The 22,701-nt window shown below is 52.0% G+C and overlaps 1 protein-coding gene across 5 annotated transcripts in view; it reads left to right on the plus strand.

Moving 5' to 3' along the window:
* The window catches only part of Asic1 (acid sensing ion channel subunit 1), a 28,348-nt gene extending 5,737 nt beyond the window's left edge, over nt 1-22,611 (plus strand). Inside the window, exons 1-10 of one of the 5 annotated variants that reach the window (XM_052748939.1) lie at nt 13,358-14,697; nt 16,621-16,771; nt 17,336-17,463; nt 18,010-18,163; nt 18,488-18,544; nt 18,960-19,113; nt 19,564-19,655; nt 20,172-20,251; nt 20,329-20,446; nt 20,567-22,611. In XM_052748939.1, the coding sequence (XP_052604899.1) occupies nt 14,038-14,697; nt 16,621-16,771; nt 17,336-17,463; nt 18,010-18,163; nt 18,488-18,544; nt 18,960-19,113; nt 19,564-19,655; nt 20,172-20,251; nt 20,329-20,446; nt 20,567-20,655 (1,683 nt within the window). In that variant the 5' untranslated portion in view covers nt 13,358-14,037 and the 3' untranslated portion in view covers nt 20,656-22,611. Of the gene's footprint in view, nt 1-13,357; nt 14,698-16,620; nt 16,772-17,335; nt 17,464-18,009; nt 18,164-18,487; nt 18,545-18,959; nt 19,114-19,563; nt 19,656-20,171; nt 20,252-20,328; nt 20,447-20,566 lie in introns of those variants that run through there. The other 4 variants (XM_052748936.1, XM_052748938.1, XM_052748940.1 and 1 more) reach the window with 4 other exon arrangements.
* Nucleotides 22,612-22,701: the final 90 nt, after the last annotated feature.

The following is a 22,701-nucleotide window of genomic DNA, read 5'->3' on the forward strand; positions in this document are numbered from 1 at the left end:
GTGGGGCCTGGGAGGATGGGGGTGGGTGTGAGGCCTGAACTAAGTCTGGGAAAATTTGTTTTGGAAGTCATTTGGGGTTGGGAAAGGCAGGAGTCAGTAAGGGATATCCCCAGATAATTCAGTTGGGTAGATTTCAGTGGCTCCCTCCTGAGAACCCAGGAGAGCAGGGAAGGCCCCAAACAAGGTCCCCTTCTTTCCCAGCCATCTCCCTTCCTTCCCAGTGGGGTGCTTGGTTGCCAGAGCAACAAGGTCTGAAGCTCCTCTCTCCTTCCCTACCCTAAGGGCAGCCAGGCCAAGGCAGGGCAGGGGTTCCATGGGTGGGGAGGTGCGGGGAGGGGGGGGGACGACTCAGCTGCTGCTAGTCTCTGGGAGGGGGCTGAGGAGTGAGCACAGTCACAGCTGGTGCCAGCCTCCAGCTGCACCTTATCTATCCCTGGCAGTGGGAGCGTGATGTGGCCGGAATGCTGAGCAGCACCAATGGGAGGGGGCCTGCAGATGGTTGCCCAATCCGCCCTACGCCCTCCAGCTGAGACCAGAGCCTTTGCCTAGGGAGAAAGAAGCAGGAATTCATGTCTGGGCCTTGGAAGAGAAAGAAGAAATAGAGAGTGGGTTCTGAGGTAGGGGTGTGGTGGGAGCAGTCATCTTGAGCAGGGCTGGAACCGGGAGCAGGAATCTGTGTAGAGCCCACAAGATTCCTCCAGACCCTGAAGTGGGGACAGTCACCCAGTAAAGGGGTCGGGTGAAGGGGGTAGACCCTTCTCCATGGTTCTGAAGCGGAGACATGAAGGCTCTGGAACACTGAAGGGAGACAGGTGCTAAGAAAGGGTGCGACCCTGGGGCTTAGGCTGGAAACAGAGAGGTCCTCTAAAGCAACTGGAGGCCTAGGGATGTAGAGTGATGGAGTGCTTATTGGCAAGAGCGAGGCACTAGGTTCTCCATCAAAAAAAATGAACATTTTGAAAAATAAATAAATAAACAAGTAATGAGGGTCCAGAGACGGCAGCCCCTTCTCTTACACCCCTTACTCCACCAGACCCCACAGATGCTCAGAGCCAACATCCTTAGAAGGACCTGATCTTAGTACCCCGGCTTCCGGCCTCCACCAGGGAGGGAGTGGCAGGGTGAGGGGAGAAAACAGTCCTAGTGACCCTGCCCAGGACAGTGCAGAGAGGAACAGACCCAGACTTTAAAGAGGGTTTAGTGGAGGCTCCACAGGAGGCAGGGCTCCTCACACCCCGGTCCTGCCCTCCTCCCTCGGGAGCGCCTGAACCCACAGAGACTCTGCAGCGGCGGCGAGAGGAGCTGAGCAGGGCCAGTTGCAGGAACCCAGAGACCCTGGGGCAGGGTCTCTTGCTCTGCCTCCTCCTCTTTTCCCTGCACAGAACTATCTTTGGGTGACTTAGCTCCCTCTCTGGCCCCTCCCCCTCCCCCACCCCGCCATCCTCCCAGACTGCTATCAGCTAAGAGGCCACTCTAAGCTAATTGATCTCCCTGCTCTTGCCTAAAGTAATAGGGAATTGATGTAAGTAACTCAGTGCCTCTGGGGGCAGAGGCGGAAGTAAAAGGCTGGGAGAAGGGGTGTTTCCTGGATGCCCAGCTAATGCCAGCAGCCAGTGGACGCTGGGAGAGGTATGCTACACCCTACTGTGTCCTGGAGGCAGAAGGGATGCCAGCAGACTGGTTGGGGACATTCTGTTATAGGTACAGGTCATTCCAGAATGGCTTCAACTTTTTGGAAAGCAATTGTGATGATGGAGGGGAGGGTTGGGTATGTGGTGGAGGAGACTGGAGATTGGGGAAGAGGAGTTGGGACAAAGGGGGCGCCTATGATTCATTCCCCTCAGACATAGCTACTTGCAAATGCCAGCTCCTGCTCTGGGGCTGAGACGTGGCCGTGCAAAGCAGACCTCACTTGTGCCCTTAGGGGGCTTGGGAAGATCCAGGTAGACTCCTCCCACCTACCCCCTCAGCTCAGCTGCTCCAAACATTCCAGTGTTGTAGCATGCTCCCACCCCAAAGACAGTTCTCTCCAGCCACAGCCATGTGCCTGCCATTGGCCAGGCACAAACTTTCACTCATTTTTGGTCTGAGTTGAAGGTGCCAAGGCTTCTGGCTGAGGACAGTCCAGTCAGGACCCCATAGGTGGGCAATCCGAGAGGTGGCACAGGGAAGCACCCAGTTTCTCTGTGTCACCCTGACTGTCCTGGAATTCCCTTTACAGATCAGGCTGGCCTCAAACTCAAGGATCCCCCTGCCTCTGTCTCTTGAGTGCTGGGATTAATGGCGTGGGCAGCCATGCCCAGCCCCAAGGGGTATTTTTAAGTGGCATGAAACTTCTGTGTTCCCTTAAGAAGTTGTAAAAACTGGGGCTACTGGCTAGAGATGTAACTCAGTGATGTGCTTGCCTATCATTCACAGAACCTGGGTTCTGGAGAGAGGAAGAGAGCAGGAGGAGAGAGAGAGAACGTGAGAGTGTGCCAGTGCCATCCAGGGGGAAAGGAATGGCCAGTTAAGATCTTTTGAGATCCTATGGGTTCTAAGAAAGGAAACCCTTCCCCACCCGTCATCCCCAGGTCCTCTATGTGACTGTCGTAGGGGCCAGGAGGCTGGGCTTTGCTGTTTAGTGTTGTGTGTCTCTAACTGATGTGTCCCATCAGTGTGCCAGGTAAAGAGCATCCCTAAGGAGAGGAGGTTGCTGCAGTGGCCTGGGCCATGGACAGCAGCCAATCCAGATCAGACCTTCCATCTCCATGTCTGGAGAGAATGTAGATGTAGAATGTAAAATGGACATATGTGGATGTTCATGGGGGAATGCATGCTGTGGGATGTTCTGTATGGCAGATGTCTGTCTGTTTTTTATTTATTTTACTTATTATACTTATTTGCAGGGAGTGGCTTGAGACAGGGTTTCTCTGTGTTTTTGCTGTCCTGGATCTCGCTCTGTAGACCAGGCTGGCCTGGAACTCACAGAGATCCCCCTGTCTCTGTCTCCCAAGTGCTGGGACCAAAGGCATATGCTACCCATACCCAGCAACATCTCTGCTTTTTGATGGCAGACATCATCTTTCCAATCCCCAATCTTAGAAGAACCCACCACTGACCCCACAGAGGGTAGCCCCAGGGCAGCCTCACTGTACCAGCGGAAGCCACACCCCAGAGCAGCATGGCATCACATCCATCACATGGTTTTCACGACCAACATCCTTAAGTTGGCCTATAGTGCCACCTGGAAACCCTGCTGTGTTGTCCTGGCCAACTGGTCAACCTCCTCAGGGATGCCTGCAGGCTTCTCTGCTCTGCCTTTCCAAGCTTTTTTTACCCCTCCTCCTAACAGATGACCTTGCTCCCATTTGACCAAGAAAAGAGAAGCCTCAGACAAGATCTTCTCTTGCCTCTTAGTACCAACCCCTGGAAAGGAACATTCATCTTATCTAAGATAGTCTTGGCAAACTGTCTGATTCCTTCTGCCTTTTTTAGGAGCTTTATCGTCCTGGTATCGACCCTCCCTCCTCTATAGGCCATCTCTACTCCTCAAGTGGAGCTGTCCTGTAACATTAAAACATATTCGGAGCCGGGCGGTGGTGGCGCACGCCTTTAATCCCAGCACTCGGGAGGCAGAGCCAGGCGGATCTCTGTGAGTTCGAGGCCAGCCTGGGCTACCAAGTGAGTTCCAGGAGAGGCGCAAAGCTACACAGAGAAACCCTGTCTCAAAAAACCAAAAAAAAAAAAAAAAAAAAAAAAAACATATTCGGTATTCTCTCCACTTAAAAATACATACCTAGGCCAAGCACTGTGGTACACCTGTGGTAACCATCTACTTAGGTAGCTAAGGTCAGATGATCACTTGAGCCTTGGAGTTGGGGACCAGCCTGAGTAACACGGTAAGACCCCATCTCAAATAAATAAACACATAGCTATAATGATAGCTACCAATAATTGAGTACTCCCTATGTATCAGACTTTAGACTAAGATTAAAAAAATACATAGATACATCTTTCATCTCCAGAGTACCCTCCACATTTTTTAGGGTTTTTTTTTTTTTTTTTTTTTTTTTAGATTTCTTTGTGTTTTATGTATATGTCTGTGCATCATGTGCATGCAGTGATCTCAGAGGCCAGAAGAGGGCATCAGATCCCCTAGAACTGAAGTTATAAGTGGTTGTTAGCAGCCTCCACACTATAGGGCTTTTTCTGCAGTTATGAAAAGTGATGTGTAGAGGGCTAGAGAGGTGGCTCACTGGTTAAGAGCACTGGCTGCTCTTCCAGAGGACCTGGGTTCAATTCCCAGCACCCACATGGCAGTTCCCAACTGTCTATAACTCCTGTTCCAGAGGACCTAAACACCCTCACACAGACATACAAGTAGGCAAAACACCAATACACTTAAAATAAAAATAAATAAATCATTAAATTAAAAATAAAGTGATGTGCGCAGCTCTCAATACCCATTTCCTCATCCCCAGCTTAGCCGGGCTGCCTTTTCCCTGGTCTTACCACTCTGAATGGCTCTAACTAAGGACCAGTGGGGACCTTCATGTTGCCAAATCCAGCAAAATGTTTTCGTCTTGATCTTCAATAGCTTTCAAAACTGTTGAGCCAAGCCACGTGTGGTGGCACAGGACTATAGACCCAGATACGCAGGAAACGGAGGCAAGAGGATTTCAAGTTCTAGGCTAACTTGGGCTACCCAATGAGATCCTGCCTCAAAAAACAAAGAGGAGTATGGAGTTTGAATGAGAACGGCCTCAATATACTCATATACTTGAATACTTGGCCCCCAGTTGTTAGAACTGTTTGGGAAGGATTAGGAGGTGTGACCTTGTTGGAGGAGGTGGGCTACTGGGGGGTGGGCTTTAAGGTTTCAAAGGCCCATGCTATTCCCAGTTAGCTATCCCTGCCTCGTGCTTGTGTGCTTGTAGATCAAGATGTAAACACTCAGCTCCTTATCCAGCACCATGCTCCCCGCCATATGGTCCTGGACGCTAACCTTCTGAAATTGTGAGTCCCAAATTAAATGCTTTCTTTTGCAAGTTGCCTTGGTCATGTCATCTTATCACAGCAATAGAAAAGTAAGTAAGACAGAAGTTGGTACTGGAAATGGAGTCTCCTCTGTAATTCACCTACAGGGGCCTGCCAAAGGCTCCAACAGCGTTCTTATTTACTGCTGATACCTCAAGTACTGTCAGGTCTGCTGGATGATATGGTCCAAGTGGCAGAGCAGCCTGGACCTGTTGAAGAGCCTCCTCCTGTTCCAGGCCCCAGTCAAAGCTAGCAGCTCTCCGAGTCACTTGGTGTATGGGCTGGAGTAACACAGGCCCTTTATGCATTGAGCTTCTTCCTTGGTGATGGGAGGACCCAGGGGCAGCAACTTACCCTTCACCTTAGGAGGAATATCTCTGCATACCCCACACCACTAGGCTCCTAGAAATTTCACTGAGGTAGAAGGCCCTTCAATTTTGGTTGGATTTATTTCCCATCCTCTGATGCGCATATGTGTTACCAACAAGTCCAAAGTGGTTGCCACCTCCTGCTCACTTGGTCCAATTAGCACAATTTGTTTTTGTTTGTTTGTTTGTTTGTTTGTTTTTCTATTGCCAGAATAAGACAACACGACCAGGCAGCTTATAAAAGAAAGCATTTAACTTAGGGCTCATGGTTCCAAATGGTTAGAGTCCATGACCATTATGGTGGGGAGCCTGGCAGCAGGCAGACAGGCATGGCTCTGGAGAAGAAGTTAAGAGCTCACATTTTGATCCCCAAGCAGGAGGCAATGACAGCTAATTGCAGGAATGGCATGGACTTTTGACACTTCAAAGCCTGCCCCGCCCCATGACAGACCTCCTCCAACAAGGCCACACCTCCCAATCCTTCCCAAACAGTTCCACCAACCGGGGACCAAGTGTTCAAATATATGAACCTATGGGGGCCATTCTCACTGAAACCAGCACAGAGAGGACTGGGGACCCGCTCCGTTGGTAGAGGGCTTGCCTAGTGCTCACATGGAGCCCTTGCTTCTCTCCAACCCTGCATAGCAGGTATGGCGGCTTGTTCCTGTAATCCCAGTACTCTGGAAGTGGAGGCAGGAGGATCAGGAGTTCAAGGTCATCCTTCCCTACATAATGAGTTCAAAGCCAGCAGGGACACATGTGACACCCTGTCTCAAAACAGGGGGTGGGGAACGGAAAGGTGGCACAGTCTCATAGTCCCAGGTCTTGGGAGGTAGAAGCAGGAAGATCAAGAGTTCAAAGTCATCCCCAAGAGGATGAAGAGGTAAATGTTGACCTCAGCTACATAGTAGGTTCAAGACTGGTCTGAGCTACAGAAGACACTGTCTTTAAAAACAAAACAAAACAAAACAGAAAAGAAAAGAAAATAACAAAATAAACAAACAAACAAACCTCTAAGGGGCTGGGGGCAAAGCTCAATGCTAAATGCTTGCCTGCATGCCGGAGGCTCTGGGTTTGATTCCCAGAGCAACAGCAACAAACTGACCCGATCCGTTTTCTGCACCACTGTGTGTCCTGACTCTCGAGTCTTGGCTCAACTCTTCTGTCTACCACTGCTCTGTTCCTTTGCCAGTTCAACCTCTTCGACTTGGCTGGTGTGCACTGCCTGCACTCCAGGCTCAGCCTGTGACTGTCGTCTTCTTTCCTATCACAAGGATGTAAGTTCAAGGCATAGCTTGAAGAACTTCACACAGGCAATCTTACAGTGTAACGGTGCGTACTACGTTGGTAGATACTCTCATTGACACAAACATTTCCGACACCTCAGGTGATTCCTTCAGGTCAGTACCGCCCCGCGAGAGCCTGCCGCTGTCCTCGCAGGGGGGTAAGTTTCACTTCTCTCAAACGTCCCGGAGCCGTTCATGCCCTCCATCTACTTCTCGGGGCGGTCTACCTTTGCTCGTGATCACCTGTGAGAGTCAGTTGTGTTGTGTAGGCATTTCTCTTTCAATGCTGCGTTATCTCATTATATTAATAGAATGCAGTTTATTTAGCCACTCTACTATCGCTAGACATTTGGGTTGTCACCAGTTTGGGACTGTTATAAATAGAGCGACTGTGAACATTCTTGTTCCTGGTTTTTGGTTGACACGTGTACTTGTTCCTCTTGGGAACAGAAGTAGGGCTGTGGTTAAGTCATAAGGTAGGATTCTATTTAGCTTTAGTGGATACTGCCAAAGCAAGTTTCTTTTCCTTTCTTTCTGTCTTTTTTTAAACTTTATATTCTATTCTTGGGCAGCTGCACCTTCACTCCTGACTTCAATTACCACTTACACACCGCCAGCTGCCAACTCTGTGTCTCAGGCCAGCCCTCCCCTCCTAACACCAGCTCCAGTTTTCCACTTAGACTCTCTCTCTGCAGATGGCCCGAAGGCTCCTGCAAACCAGCATGTACAGAACCAAACTCGATTCCTTTTCCTCCTCAAACAAGTCCTTTACCTGGATGTCTGCTGTGGGGCCCACCCCACTAGTTATGCAGACCATGTGACACCCCAACTCCCTCACCTACCTTAACAGAACCTGCCAAGGCCTGACAAGATCTGCGGCTTCGTTCAAAGTCTCCCATTCTCTCTCCCTCTCTTTCTTTCTGGTTTGTTTGTTTTTTGAGTCAGGGTCTCATGTAGTCCAGGGTAGCCTGAAACTCACTATGTAGCCAAGGATGATGGCCTTGAACTGATCCTCCTGCCTCAGTCTTCCAAGTGCTGGAACTGTAGGTATGTACCACCACCCAGCCAAAACCTAGCTTTGGTTACTTCGTCCTTCAACAGAGATCGTACATTACTATTGGACCAGGAGTCTCAAAAGGCAGGTGACTTGGTCTTCAAACTTTCCAGCCCCATCTGTCTCTGTCCAGGTCCTCACTCTTCTCTGTTTGAAACACACACGAGGTAGTATGGAGGGTGTGTGACAGAGAGAGAGAGAGAGAGAGAGAGAGAGAGAGAGAGAGAGAGAGAGAGAAGCAGGGAGATTATTTTGATTGCGTTTCAAACATCACTTCCTCAAGGAAACCTTTCTGATTCCTCAATCTAAGTCAGCCACCCCACCCTCACCCCCACCCCTGTCCTCTGCCCCAATAGTGTTTTCCTAACATTCATCATAGTTTGGTTCATAAATGTTTTTTTTTTTTTTTTTTTTTTTTTTGGTTTTTCGAGACAGGGTTTCTCTGTGTAGCTTTGCGCCTCTCCTGGGACTCACTTGGTAGCCCAGGCTGGCCTCAAACTCACAGAGATCCTCCTGGCTCTGCCTCCCGAGTGCTGGGATTAAAGGCGTGCCCCACCACCGCCCGGCTCATAAATGTTTTAAATCACTAGACAGTTGGCTCCATAAGGGCAGGATCTGGCCCACTCTCTGTTCCCCACTGTGAATGACCAATGCAGATAGAAAGGATTTAGAGATAGATGACCTCATTCTAATTGCTAATCTGTCTGTCTGTCTGTCTGTTTTTTTTTTTTGTTTTTTTTTTTGTTTTTTTGTTTTTTTTTTGGTTTTTCGAGACAGGGTTTCTCTGTGTAGCTTTGCGCCTTTCCTGGATCTCGCGCTGTAGACCAGGCTGGCCTCGAACTCACAGAGATCCGCCTGCCTCTGCCTCCCGAGTGCTGGGATTAAAGGCGTGCGCCACCACCGCCCGGCTCTGTCTGTTTGTTTTTTAACTATATTTGAGTTATTTGCCCTGGCTGTCCTGGAACTTACGATGAAACCCAGGCTGGCCTTGAACTCACAGAGATCCAGTTGCCTCTGCCTCCTGAGTGCTGGGATTAAAGGTGTGTATCACCACACCTAGCTCCAATCTTAAAACTTGATCATTAGGGGACTTGAATTGGTTGCTGTGACTCAGCACTTTGGGAGCGTGTGTGTGTGTGTGTGTGTGTGTGTGTGTGTGTGTGTGTGTGTGTGTGTGTGTTGTGCATGCATGTATGTAAGCACACTTGCCCACGTGTGCCTGTGTGGAAGCCAGAGGTCAGTGCTGAATGCCTTCTACCATTCTCCATTTCTTTATTTTTAAATAAATTATTCTATTTTTATTATGTGTATTTGTATTTTACATATATGTCTGTGTACCATGTAAGGGGGTATAAAATTCCTGGAATTGGAATTACAGATAGTTGCAAACTGACATGTGGGTGCTGGGAATCGAATCCAGGTCCTCTGAAAGAGCAGCCAGTGTTCTTGACGGCTGAGCTATCTCTCCAGCCCCTTCATTTATTTTTTTGAGACAGACTTTCTCATTGAACCTGCAGCTCACGAATTAGCTAGGACCCAGCCAGCCACTGAACTCCAGAGATCCAACTGTCTCCACCTTCCGGTGCTGGGATCATAGCCAGTTGTCCAGTTTTTATGTGGGCACTGTGGATCTGAACCCAGGTTCTCATGCCTGTACCTCAAGGCCTTCATCTACTGAGCCACCGCCCAAGCCCTTGTGGTCCAACACTTGCTTGTGAAATGGTGATGAGGTTAGGGCTGTGTAAAGAGACCATGAGTTATTAGTTGAAAATCACCAAATGCCTCGATGTGGAGGGAGACGAAATTCAGAAAGGACACAGAGAAGTAAGAAGCCACTCAGTCACCATACATAGCCACAGAGGAAGGACCTGGGGAAGAGGTTCATTCATGGATGGAAAGCCCCGAGATTGTTGCTCATTGATTTCTATTTATTTTGATATAAGGTGGAGATTTATAGAATACCCAACATTAACTTCCGGTGTCCATGAAGGGACACAAGGACAAGAGTGCACACCACACACATGCATATACTACTATGTAGCCCTGGCTGGCCTAGAACTTGCTCTGTGGACCAGGCTGACTTCAAACTCAGAGATCTGCCTGCCTCTGCCTCCTAAGTACTAGGACTAAAGATATGTGTGACCAGGCCTGGCTATTTATTCATTTTGAAACAGGATCTCATGGTGGTCTTAAATTCAGTTTGTAGCAGACAATGACCTTGAACTTCTGACCCTCCTGCTGGCACAAACAAGTGCCACCATGTCTGGTTTATGTGACTCAAGGGAATGGATCCAGGACCTCATTCAGCATGCACTCTACAACTAAGCTAGACTGTGGGCCCAGAGGGCCCAGAGGGCCCAGAACTGAGTGTCATTCTGTGATTGTGTGTACCTGATCACCTCTTCAGGGCCTGTATGTGGTTCCTGGCCCTCTCCTTACCTCCCATTACTGAAACACTTTGAATTTGTCTACCCGAATGAAATGAAAGTGAGAGGGAACTTAAAGGAATGAGGACAGAGATGGGGAGGGAAAAGCATAGGGACGTGAGTGTGTGCATGCACATGTGTGCACATGCCTGTTCACATGCATGAGCGTGTGTGTGTGTGTGTGTGTGTGTGCGCGCGTGTGTGCGTGTGTGTGCGCGTGCACTGAGTGAGCGTGTTTGTGTTGTGGATTTGTGCCTGTGTCTGTGTATTGCTGTGTGGGAGTGCATGGTGAGTTTTGGTGCAGGTGTGGTGAAGAATTATTTCAGCTCACTGTCCGCTGAAGCTGCTGTGCGCTTCACAGCCTCCCCTTTGGTGGGGACTCTCAGCCCGAAGCCTTCCCTGCCTTAGTTCCCTCTTTTTGTGAAGCCAAGCTACAATCACCTCCAGGATGTCTGAAGGAGGGAGACAGTGCCCTCTAGTGGTCAAGAGACATACAGGCATCAACAGTCAACCTCAGTCAGCAGCCCACAAACCAAGGCTCGAACTTACCTCTGAAACTGCCCTGAGGAAGGGCAACAGAACAGGCCCTGTCCCCTGAGAACTACAGCCTGGCAAATAGGAAAAAGATGTCCATGGGGCAGCAGGCAGAAAGGGAATCCATGGATTTGTATGGGAGAAGACAACAGTTGAAGGTAGCTGGTCTCTCTCCTCAGACCCAGTCACTTTTGTGAGGTTTTGTTTTGTCTATCTATCTATCTATCTATCTATCTATCTATCTATCTATCTATCTATCTATCTATCTATCTATCTATCTATCTATCTATCCATCTATCCATCTATATCTATCTCTATCTACCTATCCATCCATCCATCCATCCATCCATCCACCCATCTATCCATCCATCCATCCACCCACCCACCTACCTACCCATCTAGTTTGTGTGTGGGTGTGCACTATAGAGGTCAGAGGACAAGTTGTGGAAGTCAGTCCTCACCTCCCACTACGTGAGTTCTAGGATCAAACTCGGGTGGGTGCCAGGCTTGCCAGCAAGCATCTTTCCCTGCAGCCATCTTGCCAGGCCACTTTCATGTGTTTAGTCTTTTCTCACTTCTTTTCCTTGATGTGGCCCCTCTACCTTGATCGTTCCCTCTTGCAAGCTCCATGCTCAAGGAGCTGTGGGTTGCCTCACCTCCGCAACGCCCTGAGTAGAGACTTAACCCTTCCATCTGAGCCCTGGGCAGGCACTGTTCCGTGTGGAGTCAGGGAAGACTTCTTGTTGTAGGGACAGATAAATAAGGTATTGAAAAATAAGTGGGGAGCTGGGCACAGTGGCTTGGGCCCGGGAACCCAGTTGCTTGGAAGGTAAGGCAGAAAGATGGAGAGCCCAGGAGTTCAGGGACAGCAACACAGGGAGAGCCTGTCTCTTTGGAAAGTTCAGAGGGCTGGGCTGGGGAGCTGGCTCAGCAGCGAAGGACACGGCTGCTCTTCCAGAGGACGCTTGGTCCATTCCCAGCACCCATACAGCGGCTCTCAACCACCTTCAGGTGGTCTGTGATTCCAGTTCCAGGGGATCTAACACCCTCTTCTGACCTTCTTAGTGTTGCATACACTGTGGTGCACAGTCGCACATGCAGGCAGAACACCCATAGACATTAATAAATAATTAATTAGATCAGAGGCACCAGACATGGTGGTGGCGCATCTTTAATCCCAGCACTGGGGAGGCAGAGACAGTCGGATCTCTGTGAGCCTCAAGGCCAGCCTGGTCTACAGAGTGAAACCATGTTGAAAATAACAACAACAACAATAATAATAATAATAATGCTGATGATGTCATCAGGGCCAGCAAGATGACTCGGCAGGTAAAAGCGCAGGGTCTGATAGCTTGAGTCTGGTCCTGAGAGCCCAGTGTGGAAAAGGAAAACCGATTTCTGAAAATTGTCTCCTGACTGCCACACTCCCACACTCCCACACAAGGTCATACTACATGAAACAAAAAAGATAAGAAAGAAATGAGTAGGAGCCAAGCGAACGTCCTGGGGCTGGGGGTGAGCCTAGTGTGTCTGGGAGGCTTCTGGGCACTGGATGCTGGATTGGGGGGCAGTGTCAGAAATGAGGGTGCAGGGTACAGGGCTTCCTGTTGGATAGGTCCATCACAGGGGATGAGCTTTACCAGAAAGCACTGAGGAGTTTTAAGCAGGGAAATGGGCAGAATCACATGACATGAAGTAGAGGCAGGGACACGGGAGGCTGAGAGACTGGTTGGGAGGCTGGGCTGTCATTCAGAGGACGAAACAAAAAGAGCTGAGGTATATCTAAGGGCAGTGGAAGGCTGGAGAGGGTCCAGACCTCAAGGCTTTCTCTCCCGGGGCTTCCTGTCCTAGCAGGAAAGCTGGGGCCAAACAGGAGCCAGCTCTTCTAGAACCCAGCACCTGCCTCTCATCCCAGCACATCCCAGGGTCTCTGGGCAAATGGGATGGGGATTGGGGAGTGAAGCTAGACCTTAGAATGCCTGAGGAATAGGAAGGCCCAGGGAGACTGCTGAGAAAGAGTTAATCTGCTTACTGTTTCTCTCCCTCCCTCCCTCCCTGCCTCGCTCCCTTCCCTCTCCTAGGTCACCTTCTTGGCCCTAGAGACTTGGCTGGTGGCTCAAGTTCCTCAACCAGTGGCCCTGGGCAATCAGGGCACAGAGGGGTCAGGAACCTGGGGGCAGGGAATGGTACATGGAGACGTGAGGGAGCCTCCGGACCGAGGGGTCCACAATACTAGGGTTTGGGGGGAAGCTCTCACATTGGTTCCCAACACTTCACCTGCCCCGGGACCTTCTGTCTCCACACTGGCTACAATCTCTTCCACCCACTGGAGAGAACTTCTCACACTCTCCTTCCAAACTGGTTGGCTTTTTTTTTTTTTTTTTTTTTTTTTTAAGTGGGGGAAGGCAAGCTGTGGAAGGGTTAGAAGTGTTCTGTCAGCAAGCTTTTCAGCTTCAAGAGTCCCTCCCCCAGTGCTGGGAACTGGTCAGAAATGAGTCTGTGGACAGTGAGACATTTCTGCTAATGGAACCTGGGCTGCCCCACAAGCCACAGAGAAAGGTGGGGGAAGGAAGGAGACCTAAGCTGGGGAGCTTTGGGGGAGGGCTGTGGGCCTGAAATAGAGCCGGAGGACAGGGAGACGTAGTTAGGGACTGGCGGGAGGGAACGTGAAGGTCAAGGGCGTGGCTGCGGGCAGCTCCGGCCTCGGGGAGCAGCGGAGAGGAAATGGGGACCAGTGACTGGAAGGTAAGGAAGCACCAAAGGAACAGTTAGAGCGAACAGAGGCCTGAGGGTGGCCCGGAGATGTGGGGGTCAAGGGAACAATTGGAGTGATTAGAGAGAGCGCCTAAGGAAGGCCTGAGCTGGGGTACCCCAGGAGAAGGAGAACTGGGATGGGGAAACTGAGGGACATGCCGGGGAGCTGTTGGAGGCAAGAGTAAGTGCGTGTGTCCTTAAGACACACGACTGAGGTCATCCTGGCAATGGGAGGAAGGGACTGGATTGGGTGTCATCTCACCTGAGGAGTGGGTACCAAACCCCAGCCTTTCCCACGGCTCTCACTTGGCTTAAAACCAGTGTCAGACAAAGGTCTCCAGCTCCCCTCCTCCCCCGCAGGCCATCTTCCCCATGCCATCAATTATTCATCAGCACAGACACCGCCCTCTCCAGCAGGGCAGCCTGGTCCTCCTCCCCATGCCCGGCCCCAGCTCAGCCACACTGCCACAGAGGCTCTGGTGAGGAGGCACCAACAGCTGGGCCTGTGGAGGCCTAGCCAAAGGGTTCCGTAGCTGGCCCTGCTGGACCACACCATCTCCTTCCCCTCCGTCACCTTCCTCCTGCCCCTGGAGAAGATGCCCATCCAGATCTTTTGCTCTGTGTCATTCTCCTCTGGAGAGGAAGCCCCGGGACCCATGGGAGATATCTGGGGTCCTCACCACCGCCGGCAGCAGCAGGACAGCTCAGAGTCGGAAGAGGAAGAGGAAGAGAAGGAAAAAGAGGCAGTAAAGAGGGAGCTGGGTGAGGGGGACTCACCTAGGGACTTGGTGGCCTTCGCCAACAGCTGTACCCTCCATGGTGCCAGCCATGTCTTTGTGGAAGGGGGCCCGGGGCCGAGGCAGGTCCTGTGGGCAGTGGCCTTTGTCATAGCACTGGGTGCCTTCCTGTGCCAGGTAGGCGACCGAGTGGCTTATTACCTCAGCTACCCACACGTGACTTTGCTAGATGAAGTGGCCACCACGGAGCTGGTGTTCCCAGCAGTCACACTCTGTAACACCAATGCCGTCCGGTTGTCCCAGCTCAGCTACCCTGACTTGCTCTACCTGGCCCCCATGCTAGGGCTCGATGAAAGTGATGATCCTGGGGTGCCCCTTGCTCCACCTGGGCCAGAGGCTTTCTCCGGGGAGCCCTTTAATCTCCATCGTTTCTACAATCGTTCCTGCCACCGGCTGGAAGACATGCTGCTCTATTGTTCCTACTGCGGGGGCCCCTGTGGTCCCCACAACTTCTCAGTGGTGAGTGGGGCCCACGCTTAGCATAATATCCCAAGAGTATATGCCATGGCCCTCTCTAGCCATCACTGGCCTGGGGCTGGTAACTGCTGAACCCTGCCTGACCTGGGCCAGAGCTCCCCTGGGATCCCAGAGCTGGACCAAGAGCCCCAGGTTCACAGCTCTGCCTAGTTGTGTCTTGAAATACGTTCCCATCAGTAATTAGCTGCTGTTCTGATGCCTGGAGCACCCTCTAGTCTCACCTGCTCTCCCCTGGACCTCTCCACGGTCCAGCACGGCCCCAGAACCGAGCCCGAGCTGAGAAGTCAGCCTCTCATGGGGTGGGTAGTTATGTCTGACCAGTGGTTGACTATCATCTCTGGAGTGATAGTGGGGGGGTCACCTAGTCTCTAGAGGTGCAGAAGGGGGTCACAGGAGGGGACAGCCCCCACCTTCACCCCAGCACCGTGTCAGCAGATCTCACAGCAGGGGCTTCATTGCAACCTTACTGTATCTCCTGTGCTCTTTCCTAAGGGAGTTGATTCCCTACCAGCTGTGTGCATGTGTGTGTGTGTGTGTGTGTGTGTGTGTGTGTGTGTGTGTGTAAGAGAGAGAGAGTGAGTGTGTAGTGTAAGTGTTGTGAGAAAATGTATGTGAGTGGGTGTGTTAGAGTAAGTGTATGTGTGTGAGAGTGTATAGTATGTGTTGTAAGAAAGTGTGAGAGTGAGTGTGTGTGTATGTGTGTGTGTGTGTGTGTGTGTGTGTGTGTGTGTGTATGTGTGTGTGATCCATCTGTCTATCTGTGAAGTTGGGAATCCTCTAAATCAAAGCCCATGTTCCCAGCTCTGATTAAATGGCCAGAACTTTATCCCTGGAGGAAGCCATCATTGGAAAATGTCACCTTTCCCCATTGGTCTCTCCACCCAGAGGTGGAGGGACTTCCTAGTTAAGGAGCCATCTGCCATCCACCATCTCTCCAGTTCAGCTTGCAGTCCCATCTGGCCTAATGCCCCTCTGGCCCCCTGCAGATATCAGATGCCTGGCCTTTCTCTATACCTAGTCCTCTATGTTCTACCATGTAGGAGCACATGGGTGTCATCTCAGTCCCTGAAATGATTGTGACCTGGTGATTTGGGCCACTGGGCCTCAGGGAGGGCAGAAGATACAGGGTCACCTAACAAAGAAGGTATCTGCTTTGAGGCCCTCAGAGCTCTATGAGAGTACCCCAACATGCCATGCCTTGGAACTGAGCACCCCAACAACATGCCTTGCCTTGGTACTCAGTCCTGAGTCCAGGGGGAGGAGGTGATATGCCCGAGTTAAGTTTGGTTCTTGGCATGGAAACTGGATCTGCATTCAGATTCTAGTGACAATGGAACAATGATGGATGTAAGAGGCTGATATCAGGAAGAAACCAAAGGGCTTAGCTTGAGGGGCTTAGGTGGAGGAAGGTCTTGGGGAGGATTTCTAGTTCAGAGGGTTGAAATCGCAAAGCAAAGATCTAAAGATCTATTTCAGAAGACCTCAGAAGTCTGGCAGTTATAGGATCATGGCGACGGAGGTGCACAGGTTAGGGTCCTAGCAAGAAAGATTGTCCCGTGATAGTTCAGTTGAAAAGACTTTAACAAAGGAGCTGTCTGCGGAACTGTGTGCAAGATTAAGCAAGCCATGGAACCAATGCAGCTAGCAATAGTGGGAAACTGTTATCACTTCTAGGCTGAAGGACACAAAGGGAGTCCTGGCAAGAGTTATGATCATGGAGGGTCTAAGCCACTGCCAGTGTTACAGAGAGCCAAGGAGAGGGGATCAGTACTCCTCTCCCTCCCTCCCTCCCTCCCTCCCTCCCTCCCTCCCTCTCTCTGATCCCTTGTGGTTCCCACTGGTTAAACGCAACCAGGAGCCCATCTGGCCGTCTGGACTCTCATGTTCTCCGCTGCCTTCCTCCAGGTCTTCACACGGTACGGGAAGTGTTACACATTCAACTCAGGCCAAGATGGACGGCCACGACTGAAGACCATGAAAGGCGGGACTGGCAATGGTTTGGAGATCATGCTGGACATCCAGCAAGATGAATACCTGCCTGTGTGGGGAGAGACTGGTACGTTACCCTGCTCGGGAGGCCCTCCCTAGCTAGACCCCTCTGGCCCTGAGGCCAGGCTCAGACTCTTCCCCTTTCTCCCAAGATCTCTCCACGGCTGTCTTTGCCCCTTTGTGACTTCCACACTCTCGATTCCCTGGCTCCCCCTTCCTGGTTCAGTTACTCTCCAAGGTAACCAGCCATCCTCTTCCATCAGTGGCCGCCACTCACTCTATAAATAACTCCCTCTCTTCTTGGGCTGCCTGCCTGTCTGGTCTCAGGGGATGTAGGGGCAGAGAGATGGGGAGAGAGGAGAAATGGAGTGGCACTCCAGGAGAAGTAATCTGAAACACCAAGATACATCGCAGACACCAGGTAAGAAAAGACGTGTGCAGGATGCAGAGGTCACTGGAGGACCGTGGAGCTGCTAACACAGGAGGCCGGAAGTGTGCTAGGACCCCATAGCCTCCTCACCAAGTCCCAGGGGAGACTGTGCTTATTACCAGGGGAGATATGATGTCCCAGACTCTGAAGACGATTAGGGACTCAAAAATCCTCCCAACTCACATGCCTTCATCTTTACAGACGAGACGTCCTTCGAAGCCGGCATCAAAGTGCAGATCCACAGTCAGGATGAACCTCCTTTCATCGACCAGCTGGGCTTCGGCGTGGCCCCAGGCTTCCAGACTTTTGTGTCTTGCCAGGAGCAGAGGGTGAGGGGGCTGCAGAAGGCTACTTCTGGGGTTGTGTGTTGAGGAATCGAGACGGGGTTCTGGGGAGCTGGGAAGATGGCTCAGTGGGTAGTGTTTATTATACATGCATGAGGACCTCAACTGAGGTCCCTAACACCTGTGTAAAGATCAAGGTGGTGCACACCTGTAACCCCAGTTCTGAGCTGGGGGGTGCAGAGACAGGTAGATCCTTGGGGATAGCCAATAAGCCCCAGGTTCAGTAAGAAGTCCTACCTCAAAAACATAAGTAGAGAAACACAGAGGAACACATCTACTTCTACTTCTGAGCTATGCATGGGGGTAGAGCCATACTCACACGCATACAACACACACATACACACACACACACACACACACACACACACACACACACAGGTGAATGATCAAGAATGGAAGGAATACTCTATAAACTTGAAGACCTTTAGAGGTGCAGGTTACAACTCCTGAGTCATGCATCTGGCCAGAGAAGTCCATTAAGGTGAGTTGGGGAGAAGTCCCCACACTTCCCCAGCTCCCCGGCTCTCCCAGCAGCTCATCTACCTGCCCTCACCCTGGGGCACCTGCAATGCTGTTACCATGGACTCGGATTTCTTCGACTCCTACAGCATCACCGCCTGCCGCATTGATTGTGAAACACGTTACCTGGTGGAAAACTGCAACTGCCGTATGGTGCACATGCCAGGTCAGGCCCCAGGATTCCAAGCACAGTCCTGGGCTATTTCAGGCTGCACTGCCCCTCACCTGTGCCCCATCTGTATTGGCCTCCCTAGCCCTGGTCCCAGATCACTCCATTTCTTATCTTTCTGGCTCTTGTCTCTCAGTTCCTGCCTTTGTCTACAGGGAGGGGGTGGAAGGGTCTGGAAAGGGTGGACTGTCAGAGTAGGTCACTTCCAGGGTACTAGGGATGGCCAGTCCTACCGTCCCATCTTCCAGCTTCCTCCTTACATAGTATCATGCCACCACCCCTCTAGTCTCTTCCTGTCCCACCATCTTCTCTCCTTTGTAGGGGACGCCCCATACTGCACCCCAGAGCAGTACAAGGAGTGTGCAGATCCTGCCCTGGGTGAGCACCTCTGACCTGGGACAGGTAGAGGGAGGGAAGAGCGTGCGATCTGCCTCCTGCACGGAGGACCGAGATCAAGGGTGAACTCCTTCCTGCATTAGGCTGGGTCTCCACCCGCAGTAGCCTCTAGATGCTGAGAACTGCACCACCAAGGTCCCTGTGGAGAATTAATAAGGATCTCTTGGGAGGGGCCTTCACCCTCTTTCAGCCTCAGATGATTGGTCCTCGAGAACCCTGAGGGGATGACACATGAGATTAAATATATCCACAGGGAGGCTGGTGGAGATCAGCGGCAGACGTGGGGCTGAGGCCAAAGCGGGGCCCTAGGGACCCTCTGGGCGGGGCCAGTATGTCCACATTGGGAAGGTGCTGGCCGAAGGACCCCACTCAACGAATGCCTCTTCCACGGGCACAGACTTCCTAGTGGAGAAGGACCAGGAATACTGCGTGTGCGAGATGCCCTGCAACCTGACCCGCTACGGCAAGGAGCTGTCCATGGTCAAAATCCCCAGCAAAGCCTCGGCCAAGTACCTGGCCAAGAAGTTCAACAAATCGGAGCAGTACATAGGGTAAGGATGCTCCTGGGCGGGGCGGGGCCCTTGTACAAGGACTGTAGAGGGTAAGAGCGGACTTTAACGGGAGTCTCACCGGCACAAGGAAGTCGATAGAATTCACGGAAGGTCCAGGAGGCAACCAAAGAGTGTGGGCTGTGGGGGGGAGATCAAGCGTGCTACCCCCCCAACCTCCCACCCCCCCAACCCCCTGCCGCGAGATTCTCGCTTCATCTTCCAGCTCCAAATTCCTTGCTGTAACCGAGATCACCTCCCACTTCTTGCCAGCATGCAATGTGTCTTTTCATGCATGTCATTTAATTTAACCCTTGCAGCACCTCGAGAAGGCAGTATCTGGTTTAGGAATATGGAAACAGCCTCAGAGAGGCTCACATGCTAAGATGACCTGTCTGGTATGGGACAGAGATATGACTCGAACCTAGCTCTTCCCCTCTCATCCCTGCACAGGGAGAACATCCTGGTGCTGGACATCTTCTTTGAAGTTCTCAACTATGAGACCATCGAGCAGAAAAAGGCCTATGAGATCGCAGGGCTCTTGGGTGAGCTTGTGAACAGAACCAGCCCTCTCCCGTGCCTAGGACATGACACGGCCCCCTCCCAACCCAATGTCTGGTGCTCCCAGCCTGTCCCATCCCCAAAGGTCTTTCCCTGAGCCCTCTAGTATGGCATGAAGTGGAGGAGAAGGGCGGGGCCTTCTCTTAGGACAAAGTGGAAAAGACAAGCAGGTAGGTCAGAGAAAGGGGCTGAGGGACAGGAACAGAAACTTTCACATGTCCTTGAAAGTGGACCGGATGCTAAGCAAGTAGTGCATTTTGTAAAGAATTCGTTGTTGCTTTGTTTCCCCCCCTGAATAATAACTACTCATTTTGGAAAAGTAGGAAGATACAGAAAAAGCATAGAATAAAAATCCTGCCAGATTCTGGTTTTCTGACCCTTGTGTATCAAGGGGCCGGTCTCTGCAAACATGGCTGCCGTGCCCCCGTCTTACTGAGCCTCATCGCCTCTCCGGCCTCGGCGTCCTGAGCCCGCTTAACCTCTCCAACCCGAACCCGCAGGAGACATCGGGGGCCAGATGGGGTTGTTCATCGGGGCCAGCATCCTCACAGTGCTGGAACTCTTTGACTATGCCTACGAGGTAAGGGGGGCGGGGCTGGGCGGGGCCACTCAGGGTTGGGGGTTCCAGTCCACCCAACCTGCCCCGGCCTCTCCCAGGTCATTAAGCACCGGTTGTGTAGAAGAGGGAAATGCCAGAAGGAGGCCAAGAGGAGCAGCGCGGACAAGGGCGTGGCGCTCAGCCTGGATGACGTCAAAAGACACGTGAGGGAGCAAGGCACGGGGCGTCCTCTGGCCTGCCCCTTCCCCCAACGCCTCCGCCAACCCCGCCTCCACGCCACCTTTTTACCTGCGGCCCTTTCCCGTAACCTGTCCCTGTCTTATTTCCCTCCGCTAGAATCCCTGCGAGAGCCTCCGGGGCCATCCTGCCGGGATGACCTACGCTGCCAACATCCTACCTCACCATCCCGCCCGAGGCACGTTTGAGGACTTTACCTGCTAAGCCCCCCGCAGGCCACCGTACCAAAGGCCTAGATGGGGAGGGCTAGGAGAACGAGGGGCCCCCAGCTGCCCCCATCTACCCTGGGGACTCAACTGCACTCCTGCGCAGTGGTTCCTCATTGTCTGGTGAGGAAGGAGTCTTCACCATAGTCCGCTCCCTGCCTCTATCCCATCTTTTTATTTTAACAAAATTAAACTAATATAAAAAGAGAGAACGAGAGAGATCCGGCCAGGACCTCAGGCTGCCCTCTCTGCTCCATGCTGCCTCCCCTAGCTCCAAGCCTGAATTCTGTCTGTCTGGCTGTCTGTCATCTGAGTATCCGCCTACATTCTGCTACCACCAGTCACCAAAGCCCTCTCCTAGTGAGGGGTGGAGGGGATCTCTAGGGTCTGAAATTGGACCCCAAACCAGAGAATGTACCTTAAGGGAGAGGGCTAGTGAGGGGGCTTCCCTAGCCTTAAAAGACTCTCAGCCCACTGACTCCCCACAAGCCCGAGTCTCCAGGTAAGAACAAAATGCTCAGTTCTGATCCCTCGATCATGTGGAATCGTTAGGGGGTAGAGGATCTCCTGAAGAAGTAGAGATGGGGACTCCATGTGGCCCTGGTGCTGTAGGCCACATCCCGATATCTGTAAGTCACCTCCATCTCAAAGCTGCTGGAGAGAAATCCTAAGAGGCAGCTCTCCTCTACATCCCATAAAGGACCTGGCTGGTTAGCTTCCAGCTCAGGGAGAGGGGTCCTGGAGCTTGGCCTCCCTAGCTTCTCCTTCAGAGGCCTTTGCAGAGGGCCACATCCATAAATTTTCTTATGGAACGCTCCTCTTCCCCGGCTTCATTTGCTTCTCTCGACAACCTCATCTGCATTTTCTATTTCTATACGATACAGACTCTATATTGCTATATCTCTGTATATACTTTCCTCTCACCCCGTTTGTCTCCACCCATTCCCTCTTGTCTCTGAGAATCATCCTCCCACCCCAGCTCCCCCTTCTGTTTCTCCCCATCCCCACCCCCTAGTCTCTGAATGCCTTTGCCTGTATAAAGAGTTGGACTCCCCCCTGGTGTCTGTACCGTGTACACACATCCCTCTGAGAAGCACAAGGAGACGACACGCGCATTGTAACCTTCGCACTGTCTCGGTGGCGGCGACATAAAGGAAGCTGTGAATTACAAGCTCTGCCTCTTTCTGGCCTCGCCCTTGACCCTGCAACCGGGGCACCCTGCCCTCCCCCACAGCCTTAACACACCCTCTCCCTCGCTCCACCTAGCCCAAGGCCCTTGGCCTGGCTGACCGTGGCCTCCCCCGGGGAAGGGATCGCTGCTGCAGAGGTAGCGCCCGGAGCTATGCCGGACACTGAGCCGAGAGTGTTAGAGACCGAGGGAGCTGGGGGCTGGCGACTGTGCAGCTGGGGCAGTGGGCACCCACAGACAGAAGCGGAAGTCCTCATCCAGCGGCCTTCCTCTGCTCTGGGTGCCCAGTGCCCCTTCTTCACTTGGATGCCCAGGCCCACCATTTTCTGGTGAGGCGGGGTTTGGTCATGTGAGGAAAGAGATGGGCCTAGAGAGGGAGTCGACAGCTCTGCTGTTGTGTGTCCCTACCTTGAGGGGCCGCAAGTTGAAGTAGAGGGCCTCCCCACCCCTACCGGGGACTCTTCCCAGGCCAGAGACCCAACCCCTTTCCAGGCCCTCCTCTGCCCCATGGTCTCTTGGTCTCTAGTCCCCAAACAGGACTCGTGGGCAGATCACCCGTGTACGTTGGCCTGGAGCCAGAGAGTGAGGCTATAGCATCTTTGAGAACTCTTGGTTCCCAAGAGTTCTTTAGACATCAGACCTCCCCAGAAGGAAGCCGGGCAAAGCTGAGAAGTGCGCACTGGTTGGGGGACAGCAGGCGGGGCTCTGGGTGACGCATGCCTCTGGTCTAATAAACTGGGTTTCAACCATCTCCGCTTCAGTGTTGTTCTTTTTGGTTGAAGAGTTTATAGGTATTACCATTAGGATGGAGCTTGCCTAGAGGGCCACGCGAGGGAGTT

This window comes from Peromyscus californicus, unplaced genomic scaffold, assembly GCF_007827085.1.
Source record: "Peromyscus californicus insignis strain IS unplaced genomic scaffold, ASM782708v3 Scaffold_20__1_contigs__length_68692818, whole genome shotgun sequence".
Classification (NCBI taxonomy): Eukaryota; Metazoa; Chordata; class Mammalia; order Rodentia; family Cricetidae; genus Peromyscus; species Peromyscus californicus.